This window comes from Anastrepha obliqua, chromosome 3 (assembly GCF_027943255.1).
Source record: "Anastrepha obliqua isolate idAnaObli1 chromosome 3, idAnaObli1_1.0, whole genome shotgun sequence".
Lineage (NCBI taxonomy): Eukaryota > Metazoa > Arthropoda > Insecta > Diptera > Tephritidae > Anastrepha > Anastrepha obliqua.
The window spans coordinates 13969446-13996601 of NC_072894.1; the positions used below are offsets into that span (position 1 = coordinate 13969446).

Below are 27156 nucleotides of genomic sequence, written 5' to 3' on the forward strand. Positions count from 1 at the left end.
CTGCTACAGTTGCCGCCATTAACTGCAAAATTGCAAAGAGCCATGAATGCAGGCGAGTGTTGAACGTGTCAGCAATTTAAAGCAAAACTTCAGATGCAAGTACATGGCTTCCTCATGCCACTCGAGTTATTTATGCCTCCAATACTAGTACATTACGCGATAGCGACAACGAATTCAAAGTATTTAACAACAATTTAAGTAACAGCTCAGCAAGGAATGCTGTTAAAATATAAAACATCTACTATTACATGGACTGAGTTATTTCAACGCCAAGTTATTAATTTTGCTTAGACAAGAATGCCGATTTGGCCCGTTTTTTTTTTTTTTTTTGTGTTTTGTTGTTAAGTATGATAATTATTGATTTAAACAGAATATAAAAAATTCAATTTAAATACATTTTGATTTTAGCGCGAAATATCTATTAAATTTGTTGATTATTTCTTCTTTCCCTTTTTTCCTTTCTTTCCCTTTTTCTTGCCACCGCAAAGGGCAGCCAGCGCTTCGTCCAGCTCTTTATCGGTAATTTGTGTTTCAGTGGTCATTTTCTGTTTCGGCAATATAATCGGTTGCTTGGGTGTCTTCAGTTCGATTTCGATGCTATTTTGCTTTCGGCGGTGATGCTGCTTACTGCCTAATTTCACTAGGAAAACATCGCTTTCGGTGTCCTCGCAAGTTTTGTAGCAAACCTAAATGGATGGAGATTTCAAAAGACATACAATTTAATTCCACTTTTGCCTACCCATTAACAGAGAAATATATTTAATATATAATTTAAATTTAAATTATTATTGCAAGGCGAGTATTAGGAGGGGAATTTGTCACCCGATGCTAATAACACTGCGTTACAAAAACGAACTTTTTTTCTGTCATATGAACCAAATATACTTTTTCGGAAAGGGGAGAAAAAATAAAAATACACGTGTATCGGCGATTTTCATGTATACGTTAGAATTTTTTTTTTATGTATAAAATATAGAGCTCGTAGTCCGCCTGTGTGAAAAACTTTGGGTCAATTTTTAACACTTTTTCCGTGATCCAATCGCGCTGAATTTCTGCAGGCAGACTCGTGGAAATGTTTTTATTATGTAAAATTAAAAAAAAAAAATTTATCAATTCTCAGATTTTCTTGAATTTTTTTTTTTTCTAAATTTTCGGCATAACTTGAAGGGACTCCAAATTTTTAAATTGAATGCTATCGAACAACGTGCATGGAAAGGCACAGTTGCCGTTATTGAGCAGTTTCTTGGCAACAAACGAGCTGACAATAATAAAAATAATGTTGCAGAAATGATTTCGGCATATGGCGAAATGGGCATCGTCGTTAAAGATCCATTTCCTTCACAATCATTTAGATTGTTTCCCTGGTGATTTAGGAGCTTATAGCGATGAAGATGGCAAAAGGTTCCATCAGGACATTGGGGCTATTGAAAAGCGCTTTAAAGGACAAGACATTACGCATATGCTTGGCGAATACTGTTGGTCTATTTGTCGCGATACTGACACAAATGCTTACAAACGCAAAAATAAAAGGCCTAAGTTTCTTTAAAAGCATTAAAATTTTTAATGTAACAATTTTTAATTTTAATATAATAAAATTAATAAAAAAATTCGGGGTTTTATATCTCTATTGCAATGCGAAGTGAAATACCTTTCTTTTGATACCCACATCGGCATAGCTCATGCAATTTTTTTTTTAATTTCGAACAGGTGGCAACCCTATGAAACATTGTCAGTGGCAACACCTAGGTGAATAGTCTAGAAATGTGATACACTATCTGTGTGCCCAATTTCATTCAAATCCGTTAAGCTAATCCTGAGATCGTGTGGCTATACAGATATGCATACAAGAATTGCTCGTTTAAAGTTATAAAATACAAAAAAAAAAAAAATTGTGACGTGTACATGAAAATCGGCGATACACGTGTATTTTTATTTTTTATCCGCTTTCCGAAAAAGTATATTTGGTTCATAGGACAGAATGTGTGTAACGCGGTGTAATGATTACACTGTGATTACACTCGGCCTAACAAATTTTTTTTGCAGGTGAAGATTTTGATAGTTGGTTCTACTTAATACATGGGCCGTAAAGTCCCGGGTCTAACACATAGATGGTTTTATTGCATTCACCTCTTTTTCAGTTAGTACTAACCTTAAAAAGGCAGCAGTTAAAATTTCAAGATATTCTATTCAATAATTCTTGAGTTATTTTTTCTGTGAACCTTTTCGTGTATAGATGTGATTTTTACTGCGCTCCGCGTTTTTAAGTTTTTTCACTCTACAATGGACATTTAATTAGCGAATTTATATAATTTAATGTGTTCGTTTTTTTATCCCTTCCTATAAGTCCCGTTTGTTTTTAATTAACTTAAAGTCTCTAGAGACTCATTGTATTTTGTTTTCAGTTTACTTAAAGGAGAAATTAATTGTTTATACCTATTCCGTAGTATTCACTTTTATATTCCTATCCAATTTCATCTTAAATTTCTTAACACGAATTATGCGCGTGATGCTCCTATTGTCCGCGCTCTAAGAGAATTCAATGCGATCCTGTGTTCTATTCCGCTTGACTTTTCGGTTTCTAAGAATGAATTTTACAAATTTCTATACTCATTTTTTAATTTTTTTAATAATTATCTGTAGTAATTTAAATTTATATTAGGTCTGTAAAAATAGTTAGTGTTAGACTTAAAATAAACGAAGCAAGAGTGACGACGCTACTTTTACTATTTTCAAAACAATGAATCAAAGAAGAATCAAAAATAATTTCGTGTTTTAATTTTACACTGTTTCTCGATGAGAAAAAATATCGTTCAAGCGCAGCAATCGCTTGCAAAGTGTTATGGGGACTCCGTTCCATCAGAAACAAAAATAAAACGATGATTTGTTGACTTCAAACGTGCTCGTGGAGACACCGATGATGCACAACGCAGTGGACGTCCAAATGAGGCGGTAACATCAGAAAAAAAGGAAAAAATCCACTAAATCGTTTTGAATGATCAAAAAGTGAAGATGAAGAGTTAGCTGACATCGTAAAAATATCAAAAGAAGTGTTGGCTTTATATTGTATGATCAATTTGTCATCAGTTTGTCGCTAGTAGTATTTTTAAACCTTCCCAAATGTCTTGTTTCTGTCGCCTGTCATCTGTCAACAATATTCAGTTCATTGTTTGTTACGTTTCATACAACAATACACTTTTGTCGCTCTTAAAAATGTCGAGTTCCGTGCCTTCAAACTACGATTTGCGGACATCGTTGATTTTCTGTTATCAATTGAAGAAAAACACGTCTCAAGCTCATCAAATGTTTATAGTAGAAGCTTATGGTGGGCATGCTCTAAGTAGAGCACAGCGCTTCAGGTGGTTTGAAAAAATCCGAAGTGGTGATTTTAGCGTGGAGAACGAGGACCATGGCCGGTCACCGAAAAAGTTTGAGGACGCCGAATTGCAGGCATTATTGGATGAAGATGATGGTCAAACGCAAGAAATGATGCCGCATGAACTGACTGAAAGGCAGCAAGAGGACCGAAAAACCACTTCAAAAGGAAGTCTTTTTTGCATCGAATCGTTACGAGTGATGAAAAATTGGTATATTTCCCCAATGGCAAGCGTAAACGATCGTATGGTTCGCCCGGCCACAAGTAAAAAAAAAACAGCCAAACCAAATCGTTTCGGCCGCAAGGCAATGCTGTGGGTTTTCTGGGATCAGCGTGGTATGATTTGGTACGAGCTATTAAAACCAGGTGAAACAGTTGACCAACGGCAATTGGCCGATTTGAACAGCGCTATACACCGAAAACGCCCAGAATATGCCGATCGGCGTCACAAAGTAATTTTTCTTGATGACAATGCACCGCCACATTGAACAAGAGCGACCCGGGAATTGGTGGAGACGTACGATTGGGAACCGCTGGTGCATGCGGCTTACTCACCAGACTTGGCGCCTTCCGATTACCATTTGTTTGCATCGATGAGCCACGCACTTTCCGAGCAGCGCTTCAATTCTCACGAAGAAGCCAAAAAATTGCTCGATGATTGGTTTGCGCCCAAAGACGGCCAATTTTTTTTGGCGCGAATCCACATATTGCCTGAGAGATGGGCAAAATGTGTCGCTAGCGAAAAAATCTCATTTCATAGGTATCTACCTTAGTCAAACACAAGAAATGATGGCAGAGCAGTTGGGACTGACGCAAAAACCATTTCCAAACGTTTGAAAGGCATGGGCATGATTTTAAAGATCGGAAGATGGGTGCCGCATGAACTGACTATATACATCAAACTAAGCCTTGAAAAGAAAAGAAAAAATCACAGAATATTACAATATACGAGGGCGGGTCAATAAGTCCGTGACTTTTTGTATTTCTGACCTCTTTACTGAAAAAGAAATACTGCTCCTGTCAACAGGCATCTGTCAGTTGACTCTTGTCAAAATTTGAACGTGCTGCGTTAGTTAGTTTGTGTTTTACAGCTACCTTTATCAGACTACCCAGTAATTCACAGTCGACCACAAACGCAATCGTGTAACAACTTCACAGGAAGGTTTGGCGTTGTTTAATCGCAATATGTAGGAGTTTTTGCGCCGTTTTGTAACCGTGGACGAAACATGGATCCAACACCACACACCAGAGACTAAAAAACAGTCGAAACAGTGGGTTTCTAAGGGTGAATCGCTTAATAAGCACACGAAATTCTTCGAAATTCAAATTACTGGGTAGTCTGATAAAGGTAGCTGTAAAACACAAACTAACTGACGCAGCACGTTCAAATTTTGACAGGAGTCAACTGACAGATGCCTGTTGACAGGAGCAGTATTTCTTTTTCAGTAAAGAGGTCAGAAGTAAAAAAAGTCACGGACTTATTGACTCGCCCTCGTATAAACATTTGTTATTAATTTTTTTTTTTTCAACCATATTTTTTTTACAATTACCAACGTATTTTCAATCATTTTGGTTTTTTAGATCTGTTCTACTTTCAGCAGAAACTGTATTTTTTCTACTTTCTATCTTCATATCCATAACCCACTCAACTCCCTCTCGAATTAATTAAAGATATTTTATCCAAAAATTAGCGGTGCGTGAAATTGACTTTCGAGCTATGCTCTAATGGACTTTTCTTCTTAGAATTATATGTAAAATCCGAATCGGCTAGAAGCAGTGTCGGGAATATTCGTTTCATACAAATTGGGGCACCCTAATGTGCATACATGCGAGTAGGTATATAGAAATAATCAAACGAAATAATTACATTTTTTGTGTTTATTTTATTTGGTTTTACTAGCAAATAATCAGGCGAACAATTATGTTTCTATTTATGTTTGTTATTCAGTATTAATCCGTGAGTTAAAAAAGCAAATAAATAAATTTGTCACTACGGTTAATAAAGGAGTCTTAGACTATCTTTGGGCATTCACCTTAATTAGAAAATTTAAGCAAGTAATAAGGGCCGTAATAAAGCTCAATTTACCGTGCAAAAACTCAATTAAGAAATTGTGCAATTATTACTCTATTGGAACAGTTCCAGATTAAGAAACTACTGCAAGGGGATAATAAAAAAAGATTATAGATAATGAGCGATTTCAAATAAAGAAACTACTGGGAGGGAACAGATTTTAAAACTCATTAATAAAATAAATAAAAATATAAAAAAAAATTTAATAATAATACAATTGGAAAGGTTCCAGATTAAGAAACTAATGGGAAGGTATACTCGTATGTGGAACAAATTTAACAACTCATTAATCAAATAAATTAAAAAAAATAATAATAATTTAATTATGCTGCAACATATTTTAACAGATAACTGTAAACAAAAAAGTTATCTACTATGAGCCGACTCGAGAGATGGTCAAATGGCTCCCATTCCTATTGTGACGTTACGACACAGACTCCAGAATATTTGATTCTAAAGTAGAGCTTGATGCCATATACAGAAAGCTGTTAACTTTTTTGGCCCACCAAGCATGGAACTTAAGTATTGGGTTGGCAACTAAGTACCTGTAATTGCGGATTTCTCTCATAGATGGCTTCAGTTGAATTTTTAGGTTTGCAGACGTAGTACAAATGTAATTTGATAGTTGGCAATGCAGCTGTGAATCAGTAAAAAACGTTTTTTGATCGGTTGCGTAGTTTTCGTTTGGCGTTTGTTAGGAAATGGAAAATCAAAAGGAACATTTTCGTCATATATTGTTTTTTTTTTATATCCGCAAAGGGGAAACCGCATCGCAAACTCATAAAAAGTTATGTGCTGTTTATGATGACGAAGCCTTAAAAAAACGGCAGTGTCAAAATTGGTTTGCCAAATTTCATTCTGGTGATTTTTCACTCAAAGTTGAAAAACGCTCTGGTCGTCCAGTTGAAGTTGATGACGCCCTAATCAAAGCAATAATCGATTCGGATCGTCACAGTACAACTCGTGAGATTGCAGAGAAGCTTCATTTATGACATACAGTTAGTAACAGAAGTAAGTATACACCGGACATGTTTTCAATTTTCCCCCAATCGATTCCTTCAAACAACTTAAGTTATAACAAAATTGTGTTTTATTTATATGAATGCTATACAAAAATCATATTTAATGAAAATAATGACAAAATTTTAAAAAGGAACAAAATTATAGCTTTTTATATTAAACTTTATAAAAATTCATGTCTCAAAAGTAAGTATACAATTCATCATATTATTAATTTGTGAAATCAAAAACATAATTCAAATCAAATCCTAGTATTTGGTAGGATTACCATTAGACTTTACAATCGCTTTAAGTCGTGATGGCATTGATTTCACCAAGTTTTCAGTTACAGCTGGTGGTATTTTATTCCAATCCTCTTGAAGCACGTTTTTCAATTGTTCCTTATTTCTAATCGGATGTTTACGTATTTGCCGTTTTAAATGTTCCCATAAATGTTCGACTAGGTTGGTATCCGAGGACTGTGGTGGTGTTTTCAGCTGTTTTCGCACATTGTATAATATAACAGCCACTATCGTACAATGTTGGATAGTAGATAGACGTTCCTGCAAGGCCCAATTTCGTAGCGCTTTCTTTTAAATTATTTTTTTAAATATTTAAATAACCATATCGGTCCAGAATATTTTCGATAAACACCAAGTTTCCAACCCTGTGCGCAGCCATACATCCCCAAACCATCACAGAGCCCCCTCCATGCTTCACAGTGCCGGTCATATTATTTGGATCCAATTCCGCGTTAACTTTTCTCCAAACTTTTTCACGGCCATCAGATCCACAGATACTGATCTTACACTCATCGGAAAATATGACTTGGTCCCAAAACGTTTGGTTCCAAATGAATGAAATGCGTTTACTCCGATTGACACTACTCACGAAGGGCCTTTTCCTAACATTGCGCCTATGATAACCAGCACTATGCAAACCCGGCGAATAGTTTGGATGCTAAATTGTTTACCAGTCTCATTTTCAACTTCCGATTTCAATTTGGGTGCACTTATTTTGGGGTTTGTCCTGATTTTCCGTACTACTAAGCTTTTTTCTCTGGGACTTAAGAGCGGCGGACGCCCACAACGCTCTTTATTAGGGATGCTTCCCGCACTTTTATATTTATTGACAATCTTTTGAACTGCAGGAAAACTCCTATCTATCAAACGACCGATTTCTCGCAATGATTTATGTTCCTTGTGATATTTTATAATCTGTATTTTTAAATCATCAGAAAGCTCTTTTCCTTTTGGTGCCATTACTAAAAATGTCGCAATAATTAATACAAATCGTACTCCCCTAAATTTTTATACTCACTTTAATTATTTCCTTTTAATAGCTTTAACTTTTTTAATCAATACGTAAAAGTAAATGTTATGTTAACTGAACAATCGTTTGCTGTATACTAACTTCTGTGACATAAATTTCGCTGTCATCAAAGAGAAGGCAATGCGTGGATAACGGTACCTAAAATTTACAGCTAAATTAAGGCGCATATGAAAGCTTTTCCCAGTACACAATTACCATATGTAAAATATTTTGATTACATATGTATTAAGGAAAGCGTTAGCGTCAAACAATTCCATAAATCAGGCTCCTGTATACTTATTTATGTTACTAACTGTACATGCATTGAAAATCACTTAAAACAACTTGGCTATGTTCAAAAACTCGATACATGGGTTCATCACGAACTGAAAGAAACGCATTAACACCTGCGATTTGTTAAAGGAACGTAATGAAAAAGACCCATTTTTAAAACGACTGATAACTGCCGATGGAAAATGGGTTGTTTCCAACAATATCAAGCGGAACAGATCGTGGAGCAGGCCATTTGAACCAACACAAACAACATCAAAAGCTGATATTCATGAAAAGAAGGTTTTGTTATCAGTTTGGTGGGATTACAAAGGAATTGAACTCTTACCACCCAACCGAACGATCAATTCTGATGTCTACATTGAACAACTAACGAAATTACGCAATGCAGTTGAAGAAAAGCGGCCCGCATTGACAAATCGAAAAAATGCTGTATTCCAACATGACAATGCAAGGCCACACACATCTTTGGCCACTCGGCAAAAAATATTGGAGCTTGGTTGGGATAATTTGCTACATCTACCATATAGTCCTGATCTTGCACCATCTGATTACTTTTTGTTGCGCTCTTTACAAAACTCCTTGAATGGTAAAAATTTCATAATGCTGATGATGTCAAATCATACCTGATTCAGTTTTTTGCTAATAAAAATCAGAAGTGTTATGAACGTGGGATTATGATGCTGCCTGAAAGATGGCAAAAGGTGATTGATCAAAATGGGCAATACATAACAGAATAAAGTTGATTAGTTCCATGAAAAATTTGTGTTTGATTATCTAAAAAAAATTCGCAATTACTTAGTTGCCAACCCAATAATTACGTAAGCTTGCAGCGAAAATCGTTCTGCATTCTCTAAGGGTTCTAGGTATAGGTGGCGGGATCTAGGTCTGGAGGAGTTGGTAAAACCTGGGGTCTGAAACCTGATGTGGTGCTATGGATACACACAGCACTTATCAGACCAATCATCACTTACGCCTCTGTGGTCTGGTGGCGACGGAGCATGGTCAAGTCCACAATCCGGGAACTATACAGACTACAAAGAAGTGTATGTTTATGCATCACGGGTGCCATGACTACAACCTCTGGTGATGCCCTAAATGCTATGCTTGATTTGCTCCCCCTGGATCTTAAGATACAACAGGAAGCAATAAATGCAATGTGCAGGCTGCTGGTTTCTGGCACGAAGACGGAACTTCGGGACACAGAGAAATCTTTGAGTTGCTATCTGAGCAGTATCCACTGTTTTTGGCACCTAAAGACAACCTGATACCCTTAGTTTCATTTGGAAGGAAATTTGATGTCCGATTGCGTGAGCAATGGAGCAATCCAGAATGCATGCGGGGAGGTTTGACGGATATTTTCTGATGGGTCCAAGAATGAAATAGGGTCTGGAGGCGGATGGTACTTAAACGATAGTAATAAGTATCACTATGCTATGGGAGAAATGGCAACTCTTTTCCAAACGGAAGTTTTTGTCATCCTGAAAGTAGCCGAATGAATAATAGAGAGGAGATGGAGCGGGAAACAGATTGGAGTTTTCAGTGACAGTCAGGCTGCACTGAAGACCCTGGAAAACGTGAATTAAACCTCAAAGATTTTTCGAGAATGTAAGAAGAATCCTAATTCCGTCGCAAGACAAAACAGGCTTGTAAAGCGTTTTTCAGTAAGAGCGCTTCAACTTTTTTTTTGAATAAAAGACAAACGGTTTGACTTTTTTAACTAATTTTTTTTTATTATCGAGTTTGAACATATGCATTTAAGTATAAAATTCGATTTCTTTTGCATGACCACCGCGTGCACGTTTTACGAAGTCCAATCGTTGAACCCAATTTTCGACCACTCTTTTGCATAAATCGGCCGAAATTCCAGCGATTTCGCGTTCAATATTGGCTCTGAGCTCAGAAATCGTCTCCGGCTTGTTACTGTAGACCAATGACTTCACATAACCCCAAAGAAAATAGTCTAGAGGCGTCAAATCACACGAGCGCGGCGGCCATTCGACCGGTCCATTTCTGGAAATAATGCGCTCATCGAACTTACTCTTCAACAAATGAATTGTAGCGTGTGCTGTGTGGCTTGTGCCCCCGTCCTGTTGAAACCACATGTCGTCTAAGTCCATACCATTCAATTGCGGTCAAAAATAATCGTTTATCATGTCGCGGTATCGATTTCCATTCACAGTAACGTGGCGATCGTTCTCGTCAACGAAAAAATATGGGCCAATTACGCCGCCGGCATGTAAACCGCACCAAACAGTGATTTTTTCGGGATGCAACGGTGCCTCATGAATCACGTGTGAATTGCTTTCTGCCCAGTAACGCATATTTTGCTTGTTGACAAAGCCATTGAGCCAAAAGTGAGCTTCATCACTGAAGATGATTTTTTGGAAAGAATCTGGATCATTTTCGAGTTGATCTTCAGCCCAATTTACGAATCGACGTCGCTTCAGATGGTCAAACGGCTTCAGTTCTTGTGTCAGCTTGATCTTGTACGGATGTAGGCCAAGATCTTTTCGCAAAATTCGCCACAATGACGACACAGAAAGGCCCAATTGTTGAGAACGTCGTGTGAGCGACACATTTGCGTCTTCTTGAACTGAAGCCCTGGCGGCAGCAATATTTTCAACACTTCGTGCACTTCTTGCTCTCACTGGCACCGGAACATTATGTAACGCAAACGTAGATAAAAATTTTTTCACTAGACGGTCGATTGTCGAACGGGATGGCTTGTTAAATGAACCGTAAAATGGCCGTGATGCTCTTAAAGTAGCAGCAACAGAACGATTATTTTCATAAAAAATTTGCACGATTTGCAATCGTTGCTCAAGTGTGTAGCGTTCCATGATGGAATGTATACTAATGAAGTTTACAAATGACAAGCGAAAAATAAAAAATATTGCGTCGTTCGCCCTCCCTATCGGAAAAAAGTTGAAGCGCACCTATTGAAAAACGCCTTACTTATATGGAACTCTCCGGTGTTCAAGGAAACGAAATTGCCGATGAATTAGCCAACCGTGGATCAGCGGTTCCTCCACAAGGGTCAGAGCCAATAATCGGAATCAGTTCCACAGGAATCATGAATTGGATCAGCGATTATGTAGGCAATCTACATAAAGAGCGATGGTCCGGTCTAGAACACTGCAGAGCCGCAAAGTGTTTTGTGACAAGTCCGAATAGAAAACTGTCAAACTTTCTACTAAAACTTGGAAGGAAAGACGTTCGGTTGATGGTCGCTATTATTACAGAACACAACCCATGGGGTCAACATATGACCACCCATCGAATCATTGATGACCTAATGTGACTGTCGTGCTTGGAGGAGGCGGATAGCACTGAGCACTTTCCCTGTGAGTATCCTGCCTTTGCTAAAGCACGGCTACTTGTTTTGGGGTCCGATGTTATGAGAATGAGTAATATACGTTCTCTAAAACTGGAGGATATTTACAGATTTGCCAAAGAGTCTGGAAAATTCTTACAGGACTAACTATCTCTTTCTCTGTATCTTTCCTATTTCTTTCTTTGATACTTTTCTCCTTCCCTCCTTGACTATCTACCCTCTTTTCAGAGCTTTTAATGCAATGGGCTTTTTATCCTGATGGTTTTAGGAGCCACCAAATCTCCTGGTGCTCCTTGGCTCGACCTTTTCAAATTTCATTCCAAGTGCGCAGTGCACTTTTCAAATACATGCGTGATTTTTATGAAACAAAACCAAAGGCTATTCTTGTGACTCCACAAAAACGTATAAATAGGGTGTGAATTTGATAAAGTTTTTCTTTATCTACCCAAGCCTTGAACTTTTGAACTTTACACTCTCTCAATTATAACATCAACTCATTCAAAGCATTTATTCAGCAACACTTATTCAGTTTTATACATATTTTTTTTTTAATTTCTTACAGCCTTACATACACTTGCCTCATAAGAGCATTGAAATAAAAAGGCGAACTACACATACAAATTCTACTCACCGATAAATGGAGCGTTTATGCAACACATGCGGTTGAAAGGCATTGCATGCGTATCATGGATTTGGAATAAGAGCATTTGTGGAAAACTATGAAGTGAATTGAAAAGAAAATCATTTGCACGCAAACTGGGGCAAATCGGTACTTCACTTTTATTTCATACAATACAATACTCAAATGTAGTGTATTGCGCGGCATTGCATTGACGTAACTCCGATTTGACTGACTAGCTACAATTGCTATGGAATTATTGGCGATGGCCATGTCGGCGATTAAAATCATTCGAATGAAACAATCACGCAGCAGCGCATTGAATGAAACGGTTGAAGTCGTCTATTTGAATGCACACTAATCTAGCTGTATACATACATACATACATACATACATACATACGAGCATATCTGCATGCATTCCCTGTGGGGAAAACCAGGACAGACAAAGCGACAGTTAATATGTACGAGTATTAGTTCAACTAATATGGAAATATACAAACCGAAATTAAAATGGGTGTGAAACTTTACTAAAGCAAAACTACGAAAGGAGAATACAAAAGCGGAGACATTTATCGCTTAAAAGTTAGGAGCAGAGGAACGCTTCAAAATCACAAGCCCAGCTCAGAATCCGTTGATTTCCCTGTAGGGCCTACGCCACTGCGCCCACATTTGTAGGCCAGCAACAAGTGCAAGTAATGCACACACACATCCACACGTACATGCGCGCGTGCCGTCGTTATTGTTATTTACCTTTTGTAGCGCCTAGCAGTGCACCGTGCAGCTACTTATATAACCCAACATCGTCAGCCACATCCGTAAACTCGCGTTTGTTAAAAAAAGGTTAGCTGCATTTTTTCTCTTTCTCCCGATTCTCTCAAGTCTGTTGCACTGATGCAATACCGCTGCAATGCAAATGCGGCAGCACAAACAATCGTTATTGGCTGGTGTATTTGAGCAACGTGAGTTTATAAACAACTGCAAGCGCATATCGATGCGTACATGTCGAACACTGGGATTGTCAGGCAGTCATGCGTTTGGTTGGTTTTTCGTTTTCGTTGTCTATAAATCAATGCCAAAAATGGCAAATGCTATGGATTTTGGCGCATGTAGCACAACTTTAGCTGCGTTAAAAATGTTTAGATATTAGGTTGACTCATGAAAAAAATTATCCAGTAACTTAAGTTCCGAGTATTCGCACTCAAAGAGAAAAATATTTAACCCTTTCGACCCCAACGCTGCCTGTGAGCAACTTCGGCAGTTTAACAGCTTACGGAAAGCGTTACTTTTATTTTTGTCTGTTTGTTATAAATGATAACGGTACTTTTATGTATTTACTCAAAAAACGAGCAAAAAATATATCATTTGTAGATCATTTAGCGAAGTTAAGTTGAATAAATAGCAAGTGCAGCGCAGAAAATATTGTTGTGAAATTCAAAAGAGTTTTTAAAGTGAGTGACTAACTTTTATAATAATGAAAAAATTTAAAAAGGATATATGCCATGCTAACCAGGTGAGTAATTTTCGAAGTTGCATTGTTACTTGTGGGCAACCTTGGGCCATTGTGGTAATAAATATTTTTGTACTTAGTTATGAGACCGAAAGAGAAAGGATTGTCAGATGACGATATTGAGAGGATTGTTTACTTTGATTGGGATGCCTCTTCTCACGACGAAAGTGATGATATTTCTGCAGTGCTAGAAAAGAATTTGGAAGGGATCGTGCAAAGAGGGGAAACTATAGAGATTGTCCTTCTCGAAAATATGATTGCAGAAGAATGTGAGCCGAAATCTTGATTGGCTCATAATTGCTTTGAAAAAGTTGACCCCAAGACACTAAAGTGGAGAAAAAGGCCATTTGTACCTTCGGAGACCAGTTGGTAAGAAAATACTTTGAAGGTCGACGATGTGATGACGTCAGTAGAATATTTCTGCACTTTTTTTAATAGCCAAGCACAATAGCGGAAAGTTTGAAAAAATAAAACAATGTTTACATTTCAACGATAACACTAAACAATCAAAAAAAGGCGATTTGAACTATGACAAGTTGTACAAAATACGTCCTTTACTAGACAGTCTCAAAGAAAATTTTGGAAAGCTACTCCAGGAAGAACATCAAAGCGTTGGTGAACAATTCATTGCGTTGAAAGGTATATATTCATAAATGTCAATGAATATTTTAGTTTAAATTTTTGTTACAGGTCGATCGTCATTTAAACAATACAACCCTCATAAATGGGGTCTGAAAATGTTCACGCGTGCTGGAACCTCTGGATTAGTGTACGACTTTACGTTGTATGTTGGTGAAGGTACCTGTCCTGCTTATGGATTGGGGCTATCTTCGAATATAGTTTCATATTTGGCAAAAGGTCTTCCTAAGGACAAACATCTTAAGCTTTATTTCGATAATTGGTTTACGTTAGTAAGCCTTCTGATTTCGTTGAAAGAAATGGGCATATTTGCAACAGGATACTGAGTTAAAAAAGCATGGAAAGGGATCTTTCGATATGAAATGTGAAATCAACAATAATATTGTATTGTATACGTCGTTTGACAATAAGCCAGTTCAATTTATATCCTCGTGTGAACCTGTGCATTAAACCTGTTGGTATATTCAACCGTTGGAATCCAAAAAAGCTTATATTGATGTTGCAAGGCCTGCGATTGTTGCTTCTTACAATAAGGGTATGGGAGGAGTAGATTTGGCTGACATGCTCATGTAGCTCTACAAGGTCAACCACCGTTTAAAGAAGTGATACATAAGAATCTTCTATTAGTGCCTCGGAACATCCGTTACAAACGCATGGCTATTATATAAAAAGTATTTAAACTTGATAAACCCGAGGCAAAAGCATATTCCTCTAATAAAATTTCAACTAGAAATTGCTCATGAGTTGCTTACTGCCACTACTTCGCTCGGAAAAAGGAAAGGACGACCATCGAGTGTTGAAAGAGCTAGCTCGATAGTATCCCTGGGCTCCCCATCAAGCAGCGTGTCTTCCCAACAGTCGAAAAAGTACAGGTTCCAACCGAATCCTCCAGTCTCTCAACGTTACGATAAAATGGAACATTGGGTAGTCTTTAGTGAAAAGGGACGTTGCAGATTGTGCAAAACAGGAACCCCAATGTCCAAGTGCCTTAAATGCAAAGTCCACATTTGCTGTAGTAACAATAAAAACAGTTTTTTGTCTTTTCAGTCCTAATTTTTCAAAATAAATAAAAATCATTAAAAATTGTTCGAAAGAAAAAATTTGTTTCAATTGTATACAACCATTGTCCAAAGTTGCTCACAAGCAACTTTCGGCAGCGTTCAAACCGTGCGGCGTGACGACTCAAAATTTTGGGTAATTGTTTCTTAAACAAATACAAAAGGATTAAAATTAAAAAAAAAAAAAATCGTTCCATAGGAAAAAAGTTGGGGTCGAAAGGTTTAAAAAAAGAAGGGGCATGAACGAAAACCAATAACAATTTGCAAGCTGATGAAATTGTTGGCGGAAAAAATCGCAAAAATTTACTTTTTTTTAAATTGTGCTACTTCGTATTAAATTAAATTCAAAAATAAAACAAATAAAATGCAAAATAACGAACTTAGCATCACATGATTTTATTTTGTCTGCAATAATTTTTTCCATTTTATCACCTATACGGAAAATTGTATTTGGCTGTGAAAGGAAAACGTTTTACGTCCGTAGAAGCCATCCAAAACGGCTTGTACCGGCATCCTGAAGGACATTCCGGATTCCGGTCAATGACCGAAAACAGTCTCTCGAAAAGCTTTTAGATCGCGCAAAGCAGTGTATCGAGGCCAAAGGAGACTATTTTGAATAAATAAACTCAAAGTTATCAAAACAAAGCTCTTGTTGTTTCTATTTTAGCTCAGTCTTGTTTATTTTGGACTTCGCATTGTATATAAATATTGCCAAGTTAGTTAATAACCACGAAGTTCAAACACAATTGAATACCTTTAATGCTTTCGATTTGTATTTCGCAAACTGCAGCAACAGTGACTGGACTGTTTATCATTGAACGATTCCTTTCAATATAGACTTCAAGTAAACTTTATAAATTTTATCTCAAATATATTCACTTACATTCTCCATTTTAATAATTTTTATTTAAATTTAGAACTTTCGACTCAATTCGCAAATTTTAATTCGAGTTTATTTTTACTTTGCGATTAGCTGATTTTCTCAACTGCTTCCCCTCAAAATGAAATGTCTCACTCTCACTTTCCCCTACTTTGGAAGTTTTTTGGATACCTGAACACTAGGCCGGGTCGATTTGTGGGGAGGCAAACAAATCGCCCATTGCTCTGTGAAAATCATATTCTAGGGATCAAAATAAGAAACTTTGCCGAAGGAACCATACCTCTAAAACGAATTCTAATGTCACCCAATTTGGGTCGAACTTTTTAGTTTCTTTTCTCCCCCAGGGGAGTTCCAGGGGGTGTGCCACTGGCATGGATGGATCGGCCGTCCAAAGTTAGTGGGGGTCGGTCATACATTTGGACTCGATTGGAACACTCTAAATGGGTCAAAGTGGGATTTTTCGTTGGACCCAAATTGGGGGACATCAGAATTCCTTTTAGAGGTATGGTTCCTTCGGCAAAGTTTCTTATTTTGATCCCTAGAATGCGATTTTAACAGAGCAAGGAGCGATTTTTAAATCGACCCGCCCTACTGAACACCAAAACTAGAAAATTTGTAGCAATTGTTACAAATTATTTGCTTCATGAACAGACCTAGTAATAAGTAGAAAGAAATGACAGCGCGAATCGACTGTTAACCCCCTCTTGGGAGTTACCTTCGACAGTTCGCTCACCTTCTAAGCGTATGCAACCGCAATTGCCACTAAAGTCCAAAATCGCAACAAGGTCCTCAAAGAGCTTGCCGGCAACACTTGGGGCAAATACAAAGAAATGTTGCTATTGGCATTTAAGGCAATCGGCCGGGCGGTTTTAAACTATGCTGCGTCTGTCTGGTCGCCTGGAACCAGTGATACGCAGTGGACGAAGCTACAGACTTGTCAAAACACTGCCATTAGAACTGCGACAGGATTTCTTCTGAGGTCCACACTACAAGATCTACATGACTAGGCCCATTTGCTCCCTGTAAAGGAGCATAATAAAATGCTCAGCAAGCAGTTCGTGGTCCCACTCATGCAGACACCTCCTCAACTACACAGACGAGATCCATGACAAAACATACCGACAATTACTGGATCGGACAGTGTACAGATAGACAATTAACGACATTCATCGGTAGACTCTTACCATCTTCTTAAGCTCCCGACCCCCCAATGCCGTCATCGAAGTCTAACCACCACCCATTCCAGACGAAGAGCTCCAACTTCCCCAAAAGCTCCGCCTAACCTGGGCATAATTACGTTCTGGATACTGTAACAGACTATACTCCTACCTATCCAGAATCGAAGGCAAAGGAAGGCACCCCGCACGACACTAACTACCTTTTCACATGCCCCATCAAACCCCTCTCTCTCTCTCTTTGGACCCAACTTGTCGAAACAGCAAGTTTCCTAGGCCTACCGTTAGATGAGCTAGACGAAGAGGACCGGTGATTACACTACACTGACAGGGCAAATTCGCTGATTCAAAAACAACAGCGCGAATCGATGTCATTGATCATGGACTGTTCTAATATAGAGCCTATCTTCGCCCAGGTCTTCAATTTGCCTAGAGTTGTCCCCTTATTACCCCCGCCCCGATAAGTGCAAATCAGAAAAATTTCGTTCCAGTACTAAAACCTGGGAAACCGTTATAAATAATTTGCTTCACAAACAGACCTACTGCCTCATCATTAAGTAGGGCATTTTTAAGAATATTGTTTTCAAATTGCCGTCTAAGACTTACCTCGATGCCCTTTTTTCTTGTATCCTCATTAATGCCCTTCAAAGTGTCCTTAATTTCTTGAGGATTTACTTGTAAGCAACAGTTTCGCATATTCTGAACAGGTAATGGTGGCCCAATCGGACCACAACCATCGTCACCACAGGAACCTTTGCGTCGGTAGAGTTCTAGTTTTTGATCGGCGTTGCAAATTGACTTGATTTTGTTGAAGGGCAAACAATAATTTTCAAGTTCGCACGTATCATTCCCGGAATATTTGATGTTGGCTCGGATTTTCGGCAACCTCGGGCCATTGATAATGTTACCGTTTGTCCGGCGTTTGACATGATTTTTCGCGAAATTACTGCGTTGCAAAATCTCATTTATGGTTTCACACCGATTGTTGGTGTTATTTTCCTTAAGATATAATGAGAATTTTTTAGATGTGTACTCGTAAATATTATAGTTCAAAATGAAACAAACTACACATATTAAATAACAATAAAATAATATAAAAATAATTTAAATTCTATTAAGTTTATAAGTTTGGGGAAAAATAAGTCCATTATTTTTGCGTAAAATTCAAAACTTTAAGATGTTTCGGATTGTCCGATTTGGGCAAAATATGCAACGTTTTATTGCATAATTTTGTTGCCATTTTATAGGTACCTCCCTCCTAGAAGTTTGATTTTCACAATCTCTTGATGCTAATCTCTTAACACTCAGGAAGTTTTGCAATGAGAGAAAAAGGTGGTAATCGCTTGGTGCCAGGTCCGGATTATATGGTGGATGCATTAAAACTTCCCAACTACAGACGTGTGTGGCACCTCTTTTGTTGGCTAATTTTGGCCATATCTGGTCAATCGCTAACTTCCAACGGTCCAGTTGTTGACAGCAGAGATCTGAATTTAGTGTTTGGCCATAAGGAAGCGACTCATGCTAAATGATTCCTTTCAAATCGCATCAAATACACAGGCAGTTGTTATTCCTGGTTTGGCCACAGTTTGAGATGTTTCATCACGTTCGTTTCGCACAATATTCTCATCCCTAGTCACCATTCGTAATGGGTCGATTTCATTCCCTTTGGCCAAGGCTTCGCGGAGGAAAATTCGATGCATCATATTTTTTGCTGTTAATTGGTGTTGCCGCCGTAGCCGAATGGGTTGGTGCGTGATTACCATTCGGAATTCACAGAGAGGTCGTTGGTTCGAATCTCGGTGAAAGCAAAATTAATAAAAACATGTTTCTAATAGCGGTCGCCCCTCGGCAGGCAATGGCAAACCTCCGAGTGTATTTCTGCCATGAAAAAGCTCCTCATAAAAATATCTGCCGGTCGGAGTCGGCTTGAAACTGTAGGTCCCTCCATTTGTGGAACAACATCAAGACTCACACCACAAATAGGAGGAGGAGCTCGGCCAAACACCTAACAGAAGTGTACGCGCCAATTATTTATTTATTTATTTATTTTAATTGGTGTGGCACCCAAGCATCGAGCTGCTTTTTCAATTCAGCTTTGCGCAAATGATTTAAAACTATTCTGTGGTCGATCTTTGATTCCTGTGTGATACTATGAGTAATAACTTGCCGATTATTTCTCTTTATCGGCATTTTCGACATTTTCGTTTACATCAAGAATACCTGAACGGAATCGACGAAACCAAAATCGCACGTAATTAGCTGTTACAGAATTGGCACCATAAACACCATTCATAATTTCAGCGGCTTGGCTTACATGTCGCTTTATAAAGAAAAACCAAGAATGATCAACAGATTGCGCCTTCCGAATTCGCCGTGTTGTAAGACTCCATCAATAAACAAACAAAAGGAAGGGGAATTATTTGTGTGTGAAGAGGAAGCAGAGAACGTTAACGTTCTCTGGAAGAAGAGTAAGCGAAAGCAATGGAAACAACCAAACACAAGAAATTATACGCACACTCACATACTTTCTTGCCACGGCGCACACTGGGGATTTAGCGGAAGAAAGTCAAATTTGCAGCATACCACCTACGCAATGTTTAATGGTATTTCTAAATTCCAGAATAGAACCAACAATAAAATCAAAAAGAATTACTAAACTCCGACTTACAGTTTTTTTTTATAAATAAGTCAAAAGTATAATTTTTTTATAGTATTGAATTGACTAAGAAAAAACTTCAAAGCCCTTTTCCTTTTTTTCCTTTTGTTTGAGCCGACTTCCAATTTTTTATTTTTCATTTAGGGTACGATATTTTTATATATTTTAGCCGGAAGAACGAAGGCTGTGAAGCATTTGATTATCTATTTATAATTAATTTTACGAAAAAAAAAAAATCATATTCCTTCATTTTCTTGGATCTGCAAGTTGAGCTACATTTACCTACGGTCAGAAACTAGTATCTACGTGTTACTTAATAGCGTCTCTTTCAGTTTTAATCAATTGCAGGTGCCACCAGGCGCCACTGATTATTTTTTGGCAATGATAATAACTAAACGCTTTCTAGTGTGTGCATAATGATAACGAAACAGTTTTAATTTTGTTTTGACATTTTGAGGGTAATTCAGAATTATGAACTTACGTGTATCCTGTGCGTAAATATTTGCTGGCTTATATTAATAAAATAAACAAAAAAAAAATTTATGAATTTTAAAAAACATTATTTTTTAAAAATTTAAAAAAAAATAGTTTTTAAACATGTTCTTTTCATACACAAATATATACAACTTCGTTAGTAGTAAAAATGTAAATATTTTTTGGGATGTATACTTTTTTCCGCATCTCTGTACAAAAATCCCCAGTGTGCGGCGTCTTCCGCATAAAAACACAAAAAACTGCATTTGGAGGCTTCATATTTATTTGCGTTTTCACAAGTTAACACACGGAGCTTCGTTTGCATTAATTTGCTTAGTTTGAATCTCAAAAATCAGAAAATTATCAAGCAATTCACTGAATTTTCACAAATATGTCATTTCTCCTACTTTTGTTTTTTTTTTTTTAGTCGTTTGATTTGTATTGCGAAGGGAGCCGACGTCAGAGTAAAGTAACTGTTTTTTAATGGCGCCACATAATAGTACTCAATTCGCCTTACAAACAAAACTGTAAAATTTACCGAATTTTCTCTTTTTTGACTGGCATTGTTAACACCCTGTAACGCCCAACTGAAGGGAACAAACAAAAAACAGTAAAAGAATTTTGAATTTTTTTAGTGTGAAATGTCACATTGACAGCGAGTATAAACTTTAAATTGCTTGAGCGTTACTTTACGAGAACCATGGCACACGTACAAAGAATGGCCAGTCTTTGCATCTGCGGGGCTCTCAGAACCACACCCACAGATGCACTAAATATTATGCTTAACATTTTACCAATAGAGCTGTACGGTAAGCAAACAGCTGCCAAAGCAACTCTCAGACTAAGAGAAATCGGCATACTCAGAACGTACCAAAGAGGGCACTCCTCAATTTTAGAACAATTCCCCTGCATTCCCAGCACAACGGACTTCTGTAGGACCAAGGACATCAATTTCGATAAATTCTTTGTCACAGTATTTCCTTCCAAAGAGGAATGGGATAACAGGCTCATTGTTTAGATAAATGACTTAAACATCTACACAGATGGCTCAAAACTGGACAACCAAGTAGGTGGAGGGGTCTACTCCGACAAACTCGGAGTGTGCCAATCATTTCGCTTACCTGATCACTGCAGTCTATTTCAGGCAGAAGTCACTGCCATAAAAGAGGGACTTAAAGAAATAAAAACGAGAGTATTATCCGCAAATGAAGTCCTCATTTACTCGGACAGTCAAGCAGCAATAAAAACGCTGGAATCCAAAACACACTCGTCAAAAACAGTTCTAGAATGTTTTAAACTACTAGATGACGTATCTAAGCGCTACAAGGTGCACCTTATCTGGGTACCAGGCCACAGGAACATCGCAGGAAACTGCAAGGCGGATGAACTTGCAAGAACCGGTACAAAGCTCGATCTCGAACCGGACAAGGCGCTGATACCCATGCCCATAGCCACTTGTAAATTACTTATAGACAGGGAAACCATCAAAAAGGTAAATACAATCTGGCAAAACCTCACAACATGCGAACTAAGCAGACAGACATGGCCGAACTGGAACAGCGGTCGATCGAAGATCTTACTAAGATTTAACGGAGAAGCTATAAGAAAAATGATAGTTGTTTTAACTGGTCATTGTTTAATAGGCAGCCACGCTAGAAGGTTAGGACTCCCTTACTTCGATTTCTGTAGAAGCTGTCTTAATACAGAAGAAGAGGAAACAGTCAGACACCTTTTATGTGAGTGTAAAAGCCTAGCTATGAGAAGGCTGCGCACTCTCGATACAGCATTTCTAACCGATGTAGCGGACATAGCCCATCTAAAACTAACGAAGCTCTGCTCGTTTATTAAAGCAACCGGATGGTTTGAAAAGGAACACGTAGAGTAAGGATAAGCTCCAGTGGTATCACAATGGACCTGCCGAAGGTCTAAGTGTGTCTTACGACAACCACCCTACCTACCTACCTACCAGAGAACTGCAGCGGTGTACTGCTACTGCTTGCACACCGCTTCAATACTCTGTTTTTCCATAACTGAAACGCAAAAATTCCACAAATAAAATTTCAAGACCACTACTCATACTCAAACGGCAAGTGATTTGAGCTGAAGCATTCATTTCCATGACGGTCAAATGCAAAAACTGCTCTCTTTTTGTTCGATCTTCACAGTACATTTTCAGAAAAACTGCACGCATTTGAGCGGAAAGCAAAAGAGCGGTGTGTATGCTGATCAATACCGCTATTACCGCGATTGTTGAGTGTATGAATATCTCGTATACTCGGGTGTTAGATTTGAAAGCAATCGTATATTCAACTTCGGCTAAGCGGTGTGATGTGTGAAATCTGTCAAATGAGGAAAACACCGCAAACACCGCGTCGTCATCCCTTGCAAATAGTGAGATTGTCTGCAGTATAATTCATAGCAGCGCACGGAAAAAAAGGATTTTTATACATACATATCGCACCCTAAATACAAAAGGGGCAAAACTCAAAATTTTCCACACTCGAGCTTGACTTGTTTACAGTAGCACAGAAAACAAACTATGTGACATATCACGCTGAAATTTGCCATGTAAGCTTATAACAGTCCTACCAAAAAACAAAAAATTTATTTTTGCCATATGTCATCCGCGGACCGTTTTATTGATAACGTCTCGTTCATATTTGAGCAGAAGTACATTTTGAGTTGTGACCCTTTTGTATTTAGGGTGCGATATGTAGCAGTGTTTTTAAATGAAAAGTTTTTTCTTTATTGAAGCAGTGATATTATTTTATTATATTATTGTATATTACTATTAATTATGACAGAAAATAAAATGAACTTTAAAATAAAAATTGAAAACCAAATTCATTCTTTTACAAATTACTTATCGTACAAAAACAAATACAATAATAATTTTTCTTTTAACTTACTTCTAAAGATACTTATGTATGTATAAAGATATAAAGAAATTTTCTCAGCAATAAAATTTGAATTCTCCGCCATTATAAATCTTTTAAAAATGAACATATAATCACATGCACACATTCATATACATATCTGCAAGTAGAGTGATTCATGCCGTTTGTTAATGCACTGCCGACGAAAACAAAGAAAAAAAAAACATAAATAAGAAAGTGGACTCCTTCGAGTGCTAATCATTTATGTATTGAGTGAACGCGCGATGGCATATATATTTTTTAGCGGTACTCTTTTGCTTGTGTCTTATGATCTATTTGTGCAGGCGGTGTTTTCAGTATTTTTGTCATTCGGTAGTGGTCATATGCAACACCGCATAGCCGAAGTGATCGCACAAGCGGTAGTTATAAACGAAGCAAAGACTGAACAAAGAAATACTCGGATGTACAAACGATATACATAGAACATTTACTGCTCTGTTGCGGTTCTGCTCAGCGCAAACACCGCTTAGTTTGCGTTGGTCGTACATATTGATACCGCTTTTTTTGTGAGTGGATCGCAAGTCAGAAAAATACCACCGCTTGCAGTTCTCTGCTACCTACCTACTTTACGAGATATCGATCACTAAAATAATGCATTTCTTTTTCCCCAAACTAATATAATATTAAATAAAATTAATTTATTTTGAACTAAGTTTACTTTAAGTCAATTAAAATTAAAATAATATACACACACGCATACATTTGTAAATATGGCACATGATACGTGTGTAAATAAACTTTTACTCACTTTGGATTTCTTCTTCTCACAATCACTTCCACTCTCGTTATCACCGTGCTGCATACCATCGTCAACGCTTTCCACTTGATGCGTGTTCTTGAGTACGCGTATTACAAGTCCACTACCATTTAGGCAAGCCTCAAACTCTTCGTAGGCTTCGGGGCCCGGCTCGGGCTTTGTAGGCGTCACAAAACAAGGAGCCATAATCTGCGGTGGGCCACATTGGTGGCATGGATCAGATTCCTCATCGCTGCTTCCTACCATACAAAAAAGTAAGTAATGGGATTGTAAATGCAGCTCAGATTTCAGCACACGCTGTGCAAAAGTACAGAACATACCCTTTTTAACAGTTTTTGGAAAAGGTTAATCGGAATTCAAATTTTACCGTTTTTTCTCTGATTTTTACTCAAATCTTGTTTTAAATTAATTTTGGAAATTTTACATTTGCTTTTCTAATTTGGTGCAGCATATTTTTGCTTTAAATAGCACAGTTAATCGGAATTCAAATTTTACCGTTTTTTCTCTGATTTTTACATACATTTTGTTTTAAATTAATTTTGTAAATTTTACGTTTGCTTTCTCTGATTCTTACATAAATTTTGTTTAAAATTAATTTTGGAAATTTTACGTTTGCTTTTCTAATTTGGTCCAGCATATTTTTGCATTAAATAGCGCAGTTTCCGTAATGCTCTAGCTTTGGCTATAATTTAAAAAAAAAAATTAAGGAGACATTTGCGGAAACATCAAAGAAAGCTTAAGGAATCGCACTCGTTTCGTCATAAGTATTAATTAAAAGGAATTCGGGTGCACGGAAATATACCGTCGTAGATCGCTGACGCGTTAAATTATAGATAATGCGCGATTTTGTAAGATATAATCAGTATTTTACGGTGTATATTTTAAAATTCCGCCTAGATCAATACAAGGGGGTAGTATGGTTAATTCGGTGTAAAACAAGCATATTTTTCGAAATTTTTTTTGTCGACACAGTTGATTTATTCAAAATTTTAAAATTACTTCATTATAAAGTCATATTTAAAGAATGTTGTGTGAAATTTTCATTGATTTTTATGAAGAAATGAGTTGGTGGCAGCGAATCTTCGCGGACGTCTCATAAAAAAGTTTTATTGCGGTGTCCCTCAGAACTCATTACTGGATCAACTAAAATCAAAAAACCAAATTGATTTCATCAGCTAATAAAGTTTCGCAGGTAACAACGTCGAATTTTTTTTTTTTTTTTTTTTTTAATTTTTTAAAGCGCTTTGAAGTCAAAACACCGATTTTTCATAAAAAAAACTTGAAAACTTTTTTGTTTTAAAATATGACAAAATTTAAAAAAAAAAAACTCGACGTGATTACCTCGTGAATAAAGTAAAGAAACAAAAAAACTAAATTTGAAAAGAATCGGTGCAGTAGATATGAATCTACAGTGGACACCGACCGTAAAAAAGGCAAGTGTGAGAAAAACGCGTTTAAAGATTTCGGCAGCGTGAAATCCGGTTGGAGAGGTAGATACTTAATCCTTTGTGTCTTTGTCAATTTTACTCCAATGCACTTCAAACTTTCACACAATAATCTTAAGATGTTATAGAATAATTTAAAAAAAAAAAAAAAAAAAAAAAATGAAAAAAAATACCATACTACCCCCTACAAGCAATGAATTTCGAAAATATTTCACTAATTTAAGAGAATTGCAAAAAAATATATGGAACAAAAAGGGTACGATCCACTTCAGCGGTACATTTGTATGCTTTTTAATTGGCTTACCCGCTTCACATTCATCCATGCATTCTTCGCAGGCGCAGCCCTTGGGTTCGTTGGAGAAATATCGTTGACACATATCTGTGCGCTGTTCTTTATTTTGACAAGGATCGGGCTGCGGACAGCACCGAGGCGGTGGCGGTGGGCAGCAATTGTTTTGCGGAGCCCTCTTTTTCTTTTTCTTACAACCAACAGGGCACTCTGTGAAAATGCACATTTATGGAAATATCGAAAACGTTTAGGAATCGTTTGTTCGTTTGGCTCTTACCTCTATCGCAATAGTCTTCGCACTCTTCGCAAGGACAACCCTTGTCTGCATTGCATGCAAAATACCGGCGACATATAGGCGGTTTATTGTCGGGCTTTTGGCAAGGATCCGGCATCGGGCACACACCTTGTGGCTGTGGCGCTGCTGCTGGCGGGCATATAGGAGGGCATGGCGTCGATTTCTTACCACAACCCGTTGAGCAAATGCTTGAGAACGGGAAACTATTCACAATCGTTGGCCCATTGCAAACCAGCCGCATTATAAGCACCAAATTGCCGGTTTGCATGTGCTTCATATTGAAGAGCGGTAGCAAGCGCTTGGTAATCTCTGATGACGGACACATCTGTTCACGACGTCCTAAAGTTTCATCGTCGCAATCGTTATCGACGACTGTGGTTTTAGATGGAGTTTTCGGATCAGGCAAGCGGGCCGTGTGTTTGGCCAATTGCTCCATCCAATTGGGATTTTCAATATTGAAGCTTTCTGTTACCTTATCGAAAAGTGGCTTGATGGGAATGTCTGTAGCACCGACAAGGAATTTACATTTATCGGTCTTTTTTTTGTAGATGTGAATAAGCAGTCGGTCTTTATCGGTCACTGGTGATTCCAGTGAGAATATGCATAGTTTTCCGCATTTTGGCGCGCACATATCTACGCATTGCCCGAATTCGCGATCACAAATCGAGACAAAAACGCTAGACCGAAAGGAAATTTCACAGCAAGTGGGGTACTCCTCTGGGGCGCAATGATTCGGTCGAGTTATCAACAGATCATCGACCACAAACTCGAACATGTACAGAAAATTTTGCGCCATTTTGAGAATTTAGTTATTAAACAATTTTATAAAAATAGATTAGATTTTTATTGGTAAAATGTAAAAAAATTTCTATTTGGATTGAAAATTAAAATTGTTCCACACCAAAAAAAATTCCGAGTATAAAGTCGATGTAGGCATATCTGCATATTTCATTCAGCAAGTAGTTTTAAACTATACTTTGTTGTAACCGTTTAATAAAAACCTATATTGCCAATCGCTAATCCACTTTACTGGCTTATTTGT

At 37.6% G+C, this 27156-nt stretch overlaps 1 protein-coding gene across 1 annotated transcript; it reads right to left on the reverse strand.

Moving 5' to 3' along the window:
- Nucleotides 1–303: 303 nt before the first annotated feature.
- On the reverse strand, nucleotides 304–27103 carry LOC129241332 (uncharacterized). Its single transcript, XM_054877592.1, has 5 exons — nucleotides 26097–27103; nucleotides 25835–26029; nucleotides 24077–24324; nucleotides 17869–18261; nucleotides 304–686 (listed from the first exon to the last, which is right to left on the reverse strand). The coding sequence occupies exons 1-5, from the start codon at nucleotides 26908–26910 to the stop codon at nucleotides 435–437; spliced, it is 1902 nt and encodes a 633-aa protein (XP_054733567.1). The 5' UTR covers nucleotides 26911–27103; the 3' UTR covers nucleotides 304–434.
- Nucleotides 27104–27156: the final 53 nt, after the last annotated feature.